The following is a 14475-nucleotide window of genomic DNA, read 5'->3' on the forward strand; positions in this document are numbered from 1 at the left end:
GCTCCCATGTGTTTGTCCAAACTCCTCCTGCTCCCCTCCCCACACACAACATATATGTGGGCCCCCCTCCTCTTCCCCTTGTGGTGGCCCATACTAGCAATGGCTTTTTCCTTCTCTTCCCAACCTGTTTTGACTAGACTCCCAAACACCTAACTTAGCTCATGTTTAGCATAAACTATGAAAGTGCACTGAGACAGAAGTAAACCATCATTTACAGAATTATTTTCTTTTCCAGATATTTTTCTTAGGACTTCACATTGAGTTCCCATACTTTTCAAATGAGGAAACTGAGGCTTATAGAAGTTATATAATTTGCTTCTAGTCAGGAAGTTAATGACCCAAATAAACATCAAATTAGCAAGGTTTCTGAGAGTGTGACTAAGTATGGAGAAAAAAGTTTAAGTCAAGAGGGATGGGATTTTAGGGCAGCATTTTGTGATCTGCAGCCTTCACATCCTCAGTCCGCATACAAGCTGACACTCTGCCAGCTTTGTGCATGCTGTACTCATTTCCGGGAAAATCACATTTGGCTTCCACAACATACTTTATCAGGGCCATTCTGTCATTCAGAGCCTCTCAGCCTGTGCCATATGTTGCTAGGATCTCAGAGACATGTCCACCTCATACCTCCTTCTGGGGTCCCAAAGACTCTGTCTGGGCTAGCTGGGCCCTCCCCTTTCCCGTTGACCACACGGACGTTCAGTGTGTAGTTGCTGAAGGGCTCCAGCCCCAGCAACATGCCATGGGTCTTGCTGCCCTGGAAAGTGAGGATCTTTTTCTCAATGTGGCGTCTGTTTCTTTTTGATGAACTCTGTGCCTTCCAGTAGTAAATCTGAAGCAGCAAGAACAACAGCCAGGGATGTATAAGGAAGCAAATAAGATTAAAGTTTTTTATGCAGTCTTTTCCAGAAAATTCCCATTGTACATTTTAGAGGATTACTGGTAAAACTGAGAAATACTGACTCTGAGGAAAGAGAGTAAGAAGCCCACAGACAATGAGGAAAATTAAATTTAGAATATGGGGTAAAACTGGACTATACTACTTTGTTGGAGGAACATAAGTGAAATAAATGAAATAGCACCCATACAGTTCTCTCTAAAAGACAACAAAAGCATTTTTCTTTCACAGACTAGCTTATTTCACTTAGCATAATAGTCTCCAGTTCCAACCATGCTGTCACAAATGGTAGGAATTCCTTTTTTCTTTCTGCTGCATAGTATTCCATTGTGCAAAGGTACAACAGATTTTTAATCCACTCATGTACTGATGGGCACTTAGGCTTTTTCCAACACTTGGCTATTGTAAATTGTACTGCTATGAAATAGGGGTGCATAAGTTCTTCTGAATTGGTGTTTTGGGACTCTTAGGCTACATTCCCAGCAGTGGAATCACTGGGTCATAAAGCAGTTCCATTTTTAATTTGTTGAGGAAATTCCATACTGTTTTTATAGTGGCTGCACCAGTCTGCATTCCCATCAATAGTGCACTAGGATTCCCTTTTTTCCACATCCTTGCTAGCACTTGTTTGTTGATTTATTAATGACAGCCATTCTGACAGGTGTGAAGTGATACCTCATTGTGGTTTTAATTTGCATCTCTCTGCTGGCTAGTGATGTTGAGCATTTTTCATATGTCTATGGGCCATCTGTATGTCCTCCTTGGAGAAGTGTCTATTGAGAGCCTTTGCCCATTTTTTAATTGGATTGTCTTCCTGGTATTAAGTTGTATGAGTTCTTTATATATTTTGGAGATTAAACCCTTGTCTGCTATATCAATGGCAAGTATGTTCTCCCATATAGTTGGTTTCCTTTTCATTTTGATGATAGTTGCTTTAGTCATGCAGAAGCCTTTTAATTTGATGTAGTCCCATTTGTTTATTTTTTCATTTATTTCCCTTGCCCTAGAATATATATTGGCAAAAATAATGCTACGTGGGATATCTAAAATTTTCCTGCTTATGTTTTCCTCTAGGACTTTTATGGTGTCACAACTTATATTTAAGTCTTTTATCCCATTTGAGTTTATTCCAGTGTATGGTATAAGTTGGTGGTATAGTTTCCTTTCTTTGCATGTACCAAGTCCAGGTCTCCCAGCACTATTTATTGACAAGACTATTTTTACTCCATTGAATGCTTCTGTCCCCTCTGTCAAACATAAATTGACCAAAAAGACATGGGTTTATTTTCAGGCTCTCTCTTCTGTTCCATTGATCTATAAGCCAGTCGGTGAAAGACAAATACCATATAATCTCACTTATAAGAGGAATCTAATGAACAACATAAAATAATGAGCAAAATAGAATTAGAGACATGGAAACATGGAACAGACTGACAGCTGCCAGAGGAAAGGGAGAGGGGAAATGGTAGAAAGAAGAGGAAAGGATTAGTCAAACAACATGTATAAATGACCTATGGACATGGACAGTTGTGGGGACTGACTGGGGTGGGTGGGCCTGACAGAAGAGGACAGATGGGGAAAAACTGGGACAACTGTAATAGAATAAACAAGAATAAAAAGCTGAAGAAAAATAAGTGGAAAAAAAGACAATAGAAGAATTTAAGTGTTTTATATAAAATATTCTAAAAGTAAAATTATTGGCCAATATTTATATACATTTCCAGAGTTAATAGAACTTCATTTGATTTTATTATTATTATTTCTATAGTACAGATAACCTCCCAGTTACCAAGTGACTTATGTAAAGCCACAGGGCAATCAAGAGTGACAGTGAACCCTTCATGCTAAGTCCAGGGCTTTCAAATTTATTTATTTATTTATCTGTTTCTTGTAGTTAATTAACAAAGTTTTGGTTAAGTTTGGTTAAAAATCCAGAATTGTTTATTATGTCCTCTTAAACTCTTCTTAGGAGTTTAAAGACATTTTTAAGAGACGTCAACTATATACAGTCATCCCTCGCTCTATCGCGATTCACTTATTTGTGGTTTCACTGTATCACTTTTAAAAAACCTGCGATACAGTGAAGCCACAATAAGTGAACTGCGATAGAGTGAGGGACGACTGAATACTTCACTGGTAAGTACCCATATAGAATTTTATATGTTGTTAAAATTACATAGGTTTAAGAATATAGAAAGTGTTTAGGAGCATATGAAGTGTTTATATGAGTGTGGGAAAAGTTAATAAGAGAGTGGGAAAGGTTTATAGGAGTGTGGGAAAGGTTTATAAAATCTTAAAATATATATAAATAATAAAATAAATATAATGCCACTACTTTGCAGATTTTCATCTATTATGGGGGTCTCTGGAACGTAACTCCCATAATAGGTGAGGGATCACTGTACAGAATCTAGCAATGTTAAAGAAAAAAACACATTTGAATATGATGCAGTGCAAAAAGTGACCTCTAGGGATCAGAGTTGACAAATCAAAGTAGTGACCATTTTTTTTTTGTGAATGTAAAAACAGTTCTTTGACCATCAATCAATCAAAAGAAAATCTCTATAAACAGTTTCTCTGTGTTTCCCAAGAACAAAGATAATTGATGTTCTCAAGACTGACCCATTTGGTACTATATGAAAGTATACTCTGAATTATTTTTAATAATATAGAAATTTTTTTCTATATTATTTTCAGGATAATTTGTGTATTCAACACATATGCTCAGTATTGTTTTAAACTAGGTGCATCTGGTTATATCCTAGTATTTTAAACATTAGTTTCCCCATGTTGTACATATGTTAATTGCTCAGTTGGCAAAATCTGTGGGAAAAATGGAGAAAACATTTTCTTTTCTCACTTTGGATGCAGTGAGATTTTGATTCAGCTTTAGCAGGGGTTGTTTAGATGTGGCTTGCCAAGGCAATAAATCAGAGGAACTGAAGGCCTCCTCCAACCAAGAAAAGTGCATCTGGCATTCACTGATGGGCTGTTCCTAAGGAAAGAATAGGAAAGGTACCCCTACACTTACTCGATAGCCTTGTAGGTGTCCTCGGATGCTTTTCAGAGGGACTGGGTCCCAGTGTACCTCAGCTAAGGTGCTGTTCACCACTGTCACTTGCACATTCCCAGGAGCCACCATTGGGACTAGGGATAGGGAAGGAGGATAGAAGTAGCGATGTTATTTTGAGTTTCATGCAAAAAATATCACTGTCTAATAATTCAGCTTCACTGAAGCATGCCCCAGACCTATTTTATAAATTATCAAGGATTGAGAGTAGATTTTTGGTATCCATTTATTCAACTTTGTAAGAATAACATATCTTTTAAAAAATAATAACTTTTCACATTTTGAATCTATTTTCTACATGGCAGACTATCTAAATTCAGAAATGTTGAACAAAATGATTGCTGCCTGTCTTCTTCCCATTCAAAGTACCTCTGGAAATAGACTTGGCTTACACTTTGCTAAGTCTGTTTTGCTAGGAAAAAGTATAAACAAAACAGTATCAGATACTTACGGTCTTCTCCAGAATGTCCCATGACTACAGCTGGTTCTGGAGCAAACCCTACATCATTCAGGGCCTGAACTTTTATCAGGTATGGAACAAAGGTTGGTGTGCCTGAGACAATATATTTGGATACATTTGCCACAACCACAGACGTCCATTCATCATCGCCATCTTTCTGGCGCCAGCTCACTTTGTACTGAAGGCCTGGCCCATTAGATTCAAAACCATTCAAGGGCTACAAGAAAAGCCAGATAATTAGGGCTTATAAAAACGGATCGAATACATAACCTTTTACAGGAACAGCAAAACCAATTCTCAGACTTAAAGTGAGCACTGAAACACTAAAATGTAAGCTATGAACATATTCTCCAGGGACCTTTTATCTTTTTTTTTTCATTTTTGATATTAGATTCAAACCTTGTTTTGTGGTCAACATTTCAAAAGTTGTTAATTTCTATCTTGAAGTAGTAAATACCACATAAGCCTCTCAAACTCGGGCTCTATAGTTCAGTTATATAAGCTCCTTTATATTCCTGTTTGTGTAATGTACCTCATTGTCCATTTCACTTGGAGAATAAAACTTGTGAACTGCTTCTTTCTTTATTAAAAAACAGTAGGTTTGTCACCCTATCCTTTTTCTACATGTAGGTGTGTATATAAGCATATACAAATATATGTTTGCATGTAAGTATGCATGATCAAATCTATCTAAAACAAGTTTTTTAAATTATGTGGTATATGACTTTTCCAAGCCTAGAAAATACAGATAAGCCAAAAAGAAAGAAAGAAAGAAAGAAAGAAGAAAGAAAGAAAGAAAGAAAGAAAAGAAAAACAAAAAGAAAAGTAAACTACAGTGAATAAGTTGATACATGTTGGTACATATTTTCTAGATGGTTTTCTATAATGATGATAGTACTAGCTTACATTTATTGAGCACATGTATGTGTTAGGCTTGTTCTAGGCATTATAGATATTAACTCTTTAAATCTGATGAGGTTGTTTCTATTATTATACTAATTATATAAAATACATAATGGAGATGTTAAACAACTGTATTAAAGCCACACAGTGAGTGGTAAAGCTGGGATATGCATTCATTCATATTTGCTCGAAGGATCGAGATTTTAACTACTGCACAATAGTCTTTTAAATAAAGATATATATTTTCCCAAAATGGGTAAAATGGGTCTTTAATACAGATACCATTTTAAAACAAGTATTTTTTCACTCTACAAATATACTGGGGAAAGTTGAGGGCTTTACACATAGCTCACCTTCCATGTAATCACCAAATTATCGGGCTCTGATCCTAGTCCTTCCACTGTTGTGGGATTTTTATCTGGTTCTAGAAGTTAAGCAGTCACATACATGTAAGCTTTGTCTTTTTCAAACAGTGGAAAACTTTTCAATTTTATTTCACATCACAAAAGTCCTGTTTTACCTGCAGCTTTAGTCAAATACTGTTCAGATCGCTCACTGGGCAAACTCCTCCCGAGGCTGTTCTCTGCCATCACTCGGAAGGTGTAGATCACATAAGGTGACAGCTTCAGCTGAGTTGTGGTCTGCGTCCCAGGAACTTCAGTTTGGTGGTGCCATAGCCCTGCCTCATGCATCGCATCTTCATATTCAATGATAAATTCTGGCCATAACACACACACACACACAACAAACACAAGTCAGAGGATTCAGTCACTCAAGTGTAGGTTGCTAGAATCACTAATAGGGCAATCTAACATGATTAGCCAGACATGAATTATTTCACTTTCAAGAAATATTTCATTAGAATATTTTGATTTCAGAGTTCTATCATTATCCTCAATACTTAACATACCCAATAATATTTCTCTGGCATGCTGAGTTTTGTTACTTTAAACTTTTTAGAAGGGATTCACATATATCCCTAGGAAGGTTTAAGTATATGAAAAGATGGTTAATGTTTTCATAATGGAAGTTAAATTAAATATAGTGAGATACCATTTTCTACTAAACTGGCAACAATCAAAAGTTGAACAAACTTTATTGATTGTGACTCAGATAAACAAGCATTCTCATACTCTGTGGGAGGTGTAAACTGGTACAACTTGTACAGAGGACAATTTAGAGCATTAACCATATTTTAACTCAGATACCTTTTGAATGAAAAATTGTATTTATAGTAATATATTTCAAATAAATGCACACACACGTACTCAGACATAGGAAAAAGATTCACATTGCAGCATTGTTTGCACTTGAAACAACCTAATGTATTAAATAAAATATTGTGCATCCTCACAATGGAACACTCTGCGACTGTAAAAAGTGAATGGGGCTGCTCCGCCCCATGTACTGAAATGGAATGATTTCTAAAATCCATCATTAAGCCAAACCAAGTAGGGTATAGATCAGTACATGCTGGATACCACACTTGTATAAAAGTGAAAAGGTTTACTCTGACACATATATATCCATATATGCTTGAATGCACATGTATTACCTCTCAAAAGGTACATATATGCGCTGGTGTCACTGGAGGAAGTGGGAATCGGGTGGGAGAAAGACTCATTTTCCAGTGCATATCCTTTTTCATATACCAAAATATTGTGGTATGTACATGTCTTACTTTTGTGAAAAATAGGTATTTAGGTATTCATTAACTATATACTAAGTGCTATATGCAATAAGATGAATTATAGATACAAAGATGAACTAGGAACATCATGTGTTACGTTGCTCTGAAGCTCAGTACTTATGATTTCTCCTTTCAATCTACATTAATTTGGTGGTGATCTTTAGTCTCATAAACTGATGACTTTTACATTTATATCTGCAGCCCTACCTTTTTCCTGAACTGAATACTTGGATAATTAATTGCCTATTCAACATCTCCAGTAGTTTGTCTATTACAGCAACTTAAATTGGGTATGACCAAGACTGATCTCCATCTTGCTTCCCTACTTCGTAGTGACAACTCTGGTCAAAACCTTGAAGTCCTTAGCTCCTTTCCTTTTTTTATCCTCCAAACAGTCTCGTTGGTTCTACTTCAAAATACATGCAAATATGACTATTTTTCAGCACCTCCATCACTCTCTGCCTATTCCAATCTTCCTTAATCTCTTGCCTCAATTATTATATAACCTACTAACTCACAGGTTCCCAAACTTTCTCAGTTCATGGTGCACTGATTGTTTAGAAATTTGTTCCATGACTCCCTTATGGAAAAAGAAATGACTAACATTTTCATGTAAGTAGTTAGGTCTATTTAACTTAATTACTATTCATGTCTTAAAAACTTAAAACCTACGGGCACCTCATAACTTCTGAAACCTTGTAAACAGAATGGACACAAACTTCCTCATTTCCTGTTCCATGTTGATTTTCATACAGTCCTTGCTTTTTATCACAGCAAAGGCTTTGCAGAGATATGACATCATTATAATATGATATAGCAATATCGTATTAAAACTGCAAACTGCCTCAAGCTAAATAGTTTATGTGATAAATGTCTCTGTTTCTCAAATATTTAAATTTAAAAATCAAAAACTTAAAAAATATCCTGAAGCACCCCTGTGAGTTTGCTGAGGTTCCTCAGTGTACTCAATGCATTGTGAGAACAGAGACTGCTGTTGTTTTCAATAGAATGACAATGTGATCCATGAATTACTACTCTACTTAAATCCCTCCAATGACTTCCCAAACTTTTATAATGGCATACCAGGCACTGCCAGTTCACACTCCACCCCCACTCTCCAACTCTACCTCTCTGACATTCTTTCCTACTTCACCTCCTCTTGTTCGTTTCACTCAGCCACAATGGCCTCCTGGCAGACATGCCCCTGATGTAGGGCCTTTGCTCTTTTTTCTTGCTGTGTTGGGAAACTCTCCCCCCACCACCAGAAACTGCATAGTGTGTTCACTTTTTCCCTTCTCATGTCTTTATTGACATACTCAAATGTGATCTTTCATGGGCATTTCCCCCCAAAGCCTCTTGCACTTCTAATTCTGTCTTAACATCTGCTTCTTAAAGGACTCAAACACATATATGTGGCCTTAATGTGGCCTTTCCTGACCACACTATTTATAATTATACCTGGGCCCCTATGTTCCTTAACTTCCTTCTCACTCTTTGTTATTTTCTGCATGGTCTAAATACACACCACACACATACAAGATACACACACACACACCAACCATGTGTATAGATATATATGTGTTTGAGTCCTTTAAGAAGCAGATGTTAAGACAGAATTAGAAGTGCAAGAGGCTTTGGGGGGAAAATGCCCACGGAAGATAAAAGGGCAAGAAAGCAGGAGTAGGCAGGGAAGATCTTCAGAACAAGATAAAGGTCTGATGTCTGTGAAAGGCAAGGGGGAAGGAAGGAGCAGTATGTAGCAAAAGCCTCAGACTGCAGTCTCTTCTCAATCACGAGGAGCCCAGAGTAAAGTCCTGTGCTGGGTGTGGCTGTGCTGCTCTAGGACGCTTCCTGTGCTCAGTCATTGCAGTAGCTCAGGAAGATAGTGGCATTGTGTGAACACTGCAGCGGATCTTTGGGGAAGGTGCAGCAGATGGAGCCTGCTCTTAACAGTCCTTACAGCAGGTTGTTTCTTTAAGGGAGTTCTGAGATGTGTGTGTGTACACATATACATGTATACAAACATATGATGACATTATTTCTAACATAATATGTAATTAATTTTATCTTATTTGTGCCTTCAAGTAAAATATAAGCTCCATATAAGCAGAGGTTATTTTATTGTTTTGATTAGAGCAATGCTTGGTACATAATGGACACTCAATAAATACCTGTTGAATGAAGGTGTGAATGAAGGAATGAGTAGAGATGCCTTGAAATCTAATACTATCATTGCAACAGAGTCTCTGATCATCCTAAGCAGCTAAATCACGCTAATGTATTGAGTTAACTGGAAGACTCAGTATGAATGAATGAGTGTTCTGATCATGGACACTGAAAAGTCAACTGAGAAAGGAACACCGTTGAATTACACAAAATTGAGAGGAGACTTTGTTTAATTTTATTGGCAATATTCTGTTTTACCAGCATGTGCAATAAATCAACACACACATGACTTCAGAGCAATCTGAGGTAGTCATCAGAAATGAATTTCGTTTTCCTGCAGTACACACCTGAAGGCAGTATAACAAGCTTGTGTCTTGCTTGTGTCTACACTGAAGTATCTTTATGGTTTAAAAATGTCCAAGCTTATCCATAGCCTAACTTGATTAAGCTTTTCCAATATCCTTATGGCATGGTCCCTCACCTGATATTGTTCCCTAGGCTTATATCATCAAGGTGAGGAGCTGACTGTGCTGTCACTTTGCAGTAAAAGCTAATTAGAAGAAAGAGACCTGGGACTGGAGCTGTCAACACACAGTTCTGTTACCAACTGTAGGTTTGAAAAGTCATTTCACTCTCCAGGTGTCAATTTCCTAATATATAGACTAGGCATTATAGTACCTGGCTCTCTTATCCTTTTCTCATGTGTTAATGGGCAAAATGAATGCATCTTCCTCCTGTGGTAGAAATTTAAGGTGATGCTTATGGATCTTAAACACAAAATGATAGTGTATTTGCATAATTGACATCTTCAGCAATTAATTAGTGTCCTGTACCAAAAGCTATAACAGAAATAACTCTAGCTTTGAAGGGAGCCATGACTAAATGTTTCTGTTCTATTAGTAATGAAGCAGACAGTGCCAGCAAATCTCTCTGTACAGAATTTCAACTGCATGTGAAAAGTTCTTCAAAATGGTCATTATTTTTATGTTAGAAAGGGAATGACACCACATACTTGTAATAGGACTATTGTTGTCATCGCCTGGGGTCCATGACAGCTGAACACTTTTGTCGAGTTGATCTGTCAATTCTAAATCAAAGGGAGGATTTGGGACATCTGTAGACCAAACACAGACATCATAATTAACTGTCCATCCTTATAAGGCTCTTGTTTATTTCTGATATTATTCACAGAGGGGACATATTAAAGACACAGCACACTGAATGGTCAACAAGCATGCAACTGAAATGAAATAGAAACAACTGAGGTTGCTGGGAACACACAAGCACACTCCAGACACCCATCAATGAGCTCTGCTTATTTCTTTTTTGAATGAAACTGAATTACTTGTAGCCAAAACCAGTGAGGTGGGCATGGATGGTTCACCAGCATTCTCAGTATGTGTCTTCTAATGAACATGAATGAAGACAGAAAAAATTGTATAGAAATTTAATTTCTAATAAATGAAAAACAGAATAGTAAACACTGAAAAACATATACAGGCAAGTACATGTATATTTTAAATAAGACTAAAGAAGACTCAAATGTTCTTCCTGAAACATGCTAAGCTAAATTATAGATTTGGGGGCTCCTGAAGATTATTTATATTTTAAATGGAATTCTATATAGGTAGCCCCCAGTATGCATACCTTATACAGAAACTCAGTACAGTAGTCAGGCAGGTACATGGGGAAGTGTGTTTACTCTCAGTGGACACAAGGGTACAGACATCTTTCAGGGTGAAGCTGTCCCAGAAGCAGTCTGCCTCTTCTAATGGTGCTTCTGAGATCCAGAGAGTTGGTGTTCCTCCCTGGGACTCTTCCTGACCTTGCTCCTGGGGGTGACTGTGGCTCTTGAAGGATCAGAGGCCATATAAAAATATGGGTACTTTTTGTCCTGTCAGTAAGTAGCAATAAATGTCTACAAAGGACAGGTCTATAGTACAACTAATAATACTGTATAAAATCCAGCTGAGTTTATGCCACAAAATTAATTTATGTATTTATATGCTGAATAAAGATGAAGGTTATTTAATCTAAAAGATTTCTGGAAATATTTCTGATTTATTTTCCAGACCCAGAACATTCACAGAACCTTAAGTACACCCTTCTGTTTTTTTCTTTAATGATTTATCTTTCACTAACACACAGTGAGTTGGTTTTCTCTCATAGAAAGGGCCAATGTTGTTCTAAACATCCACTGCTTCCCTATGTAAATTTCTTAAAAATGGAATCTTAAAACAGCTATTAATAGACTGAAGTAAAAATCTGATTTGTGGGATACTTGAAATAGCTTTTTCATTCTGTAAAATGTAGATGAAAGCTTTTGAGAAAACACTATGCTTCTTTACAAGGAAATTATATCAAACAGGGACTTGTATCCAATAAAATTACTTTATAATAACACATGGAATCTTTAGAAAAGAGTGGCGATCTATTCAGCAGAACATTCCAGAGTTATAATGAAGAAATAATGCATAGCAGTAAAGGGGAAATCCAACAGAACATTCGACAGAACCCCTTTCCTTAAAGAACACAATGATATGATGGAGCAAAGTAATTTTTCTGCAAATGTGAAATTATTTGACAGAAAATAGTGAAAGAAGACTCATTAGTTTACCGTAAATGGGAGCTGGAGTTGGAGTAGGAGCTAGAAAGGACATTAATATAAAGGATTTTAATCACAATTAGTAATGGAAAGATAAAAGATAGCACAAGAAGACAAAGACTAAACATGATTAACATTATAAAACTGAGCCTTACACTTAGCTGCGAGATATGGAATGATAAACATGCAGTAACAATTTAGGAGGGAAAACCTTCCCTTTGAAATAAAAGTAGATTATTTTCCCCAATTTTTAGTACAAATATCACTAATATACATAACCACCACTTTATTCCAGTACTGCTACAGAGTATATTTACACTGAAATTATTGCCTCATGGGTATCTTGCCAAGAAAAGAAACATATGAGCATTTAACTCACCTATAAAGTTGTAAAACTCTAACAAGCAAACAATTGCTATAGGTATTTTTCCTTTCTACCTAACACAGGGCAGCCAGTCGTGCTGTGTGTGTCCCAGTTCTTACCAACAACGATAAGCACAGCGCTGGCAGAAACGTTGTCCAGAGTTGTATTGGCCACACACGTGTAGGTTCCATTATCATCATCACTTACATCAGTTACCACCAAGTGGTCCTTGTCAATAGTGAACCTGTGAATAAAACACATTCAGAGCAATGGAAATGGACATCTAACCACAGCTGATGATTGCTTTACTGGCATGAATCTGTGAATTTGATAAAAGAGGAAGATGATGAAGATTTGCAGCACATAAGAGCTAAAAATGTTATACAACATGTACCACTTTGGTAATGATTCAAGTTGGAAAACAATTAGAATGAATTATCACCTTGGGTTATCAGGGCTGTCCATCATCTGGTCTGGTGGTGTTCAACCATACCCCTGGAGTTTTGGGAGCTTCCTTAGAGACCAGGGACATCCAGAAGTAGGGATGGGGAGTGGGGTGGGAGGCAGCTCCAGTTACCTTACCAGAGGGCCTTCCTGTGGCTTCTGCCGCTAAGACACTTTTGAATACCACTCATCCAGCTCAATTTCTAATGGAATGTATATTTTAAAGTAATTCAGTATTTACTGTAGAAATTTTGTGTCATTTCTGCCACATGCATAAACTCTTGTAAGAGAAAGTAAATGCAAAGAATAGAGTCAGCTTCATCACTATAAACAGGAAGGTTTAGATCAGCAGTCACCACGAAGAGTTTTCTAGAGGTCATTGTAGTCATGAGAAATTAATGAGTAGGTAAAAAATCCATGCAAATCCTTGCATCAGTTCATGCAATGTTTTAACAAAGCTGTATAAATCATTAACTGTCTTCACAGAGAATTTCAAAGTTAAAGCTTTAGCCAACTTAACCTGAAGGCCATTACTTCATATTTTCTTCTCATCTTTGTTATTCAGATCCCACAAGCAAAAGTGACCAGTTGAAGCATAGAACTAGATGGAAACTCTGGGCATATAGAGAAGACCACATTGTTCTTTTAGGGGCTATTAACAGCAACAGGGCGCCATTTCTGCACCCTGCGAGCAAACCACAAAAACTATTTTCACCAGCATCCAGCATTCCTTCCAACAGGGGTTATGCTTGTAGTCACACTCTGACAGCTACAATTCACACTTTCAACTTTGTACTTGCTAGGTCAAATTGAGGGCCTCAACATGCTCACACAAGCTAAAGGGCTGCAACAGGCTCAGGTTCTTTTAAATGCTTTTTAAACTTTTTTCCTCTTTTTTGTTGGCTTTAAGTAAAATCAAAAGAAAACTCCCTATCCAAATAAAAAGCAGTGTCCTTTAAAATACAAGGATTCAGGCACACTCCAGTGATTATAGAGGTCGTACTTTCTGCCTATTTGTAGAATGGTAATGAAAACATCTGCTGAAATTTTACAGCACAAGGCAGAAAACAATGGATGTTGTCCAAAGCCTGAAAGGTGTTTCTCATCCTGAATTGCAAGGAGACAACACACAGTGATAGACAAACATTCTCAGGCCCTTGTTTTAATAACATGATGCCTTTTTAGGTACAAACATTATACAACAGGGAGGAAATACATATCTATTTTGGAGAGAGCAGACTTCAGAAACATTTAAAACATTATGGTTAAGTCATCATACAACAATCCTTTAATTCAATAGCAGCTTAAAGAGAGAAGCAAGAGAAAGGAAAGAAATCGTTTTCAAATACCTTCCGTCATTGGGCAGCTCACCCTTGTCCTTCAGCCAGAGAACAGTAGGGATTAAGGTGTGATCATGTTTCACTTTACATTCGAAGGACACTGTACTCCCTCTTTGCACAACTGAGAATTCGGGCTGTTTAATGATCCTGGTTGGATCTGAAATTTAAAGTTATTGTTATCTCTTGCCAAAGCTGGAGAATTTGCTCAAAGTCACAAAATTCTTGGAAAAATTTTGTCACCTCTGCCTTACCTTTGATTTCTAAGTGGGCTTCATTCTTTGCCATTCCTAACTTATTTCTTGCAACACAGGTATAAGTTCCTGTACTGTCCTTTTGGGCCACAGGAATTTCCAAAGTCCCATTGTCATGTAAAACATAAATATCTTCATGAAGAGCACTACCTTTAGCTCCTTTAAACCTTCATTATGGAAATAACCACAATGAGAATTTGTATTTGTATAATGTATAACCACATTACAATTTGAAGACACATAAAATGCCATGTTTGCAGTCAACATACCATGATCTACATTAT

General features: G+C 37.0%; 1 protein-coding gene across 26 annotated transcripts in view; it reads right to left on the bottom strand.

Moving 5' to 3' along the window:
- The window catches only part of NRCAM (neuronal cell adhesion molecule), a 319470-nt gene that overhangs the window by 36038 nt on the left and 268957 nt on the right, over positions 1-14475 (bottom strand). For 19 of the 26 annotated variants that reach the window (XM_045827215.1, XM_045827214.1, XM_045827211.1 and 16 more), the window contains 10 exons: positions 14192-14358; positions 13950-14097; positions 12276-12400; positions 11805-11834; positions 10200-10301; positions 5852-6049; positions 5685-5755; positions 4420-4645; positions 3930-4045; positions 628-832 (listed from right to left, as the gene is read on the bottom strand). In XM_045827215.1, the coding sequence (XP_045683171.1) occupies positions 628-832; positions 3930-4045; positions 4420-4645; positions 5685-5755; positions 5852-6049; positions 10200-10301; positions 11805-11834; positions 12276-12400; positions 13950-14097; positions 14192-14358 (1388 nt within the window). The remainder of the gene's footprint in view (positions 1-627; positions 833-3929; positions 4046-4419; positions 4646-5684; positions 5756-5851; positions 6050-10199; positions 10302-11804; positions 11835-12275; positions 12401-13949; positions 14098-14191; positions 14359-14475) is intronic. The other 7 variants (XM_045827217.1, XM_045827216.1, XM_045827231.1 and 4 more) reach the window with 1 other exon arrangement.

The sequence above is a fragment of the Phyllostomus hastatus genome, unplaced genomic scaffold (assembly GCF_019186645.2).
Source record: "Phyllostomus hastatus isolate PE091 unplaced genomic scaffold, TTU_PhHast_1.1 phas_scaffold_78, whole genome shotgun sequence".
NCBI classification, from domain to species: domain Eukaryota; kingdom Metazoa; phylum Chordata; class Mammalia; order Chiroptera; family Phyllostomidae; genus Phyllostomus; species Phyllostomus hastatus.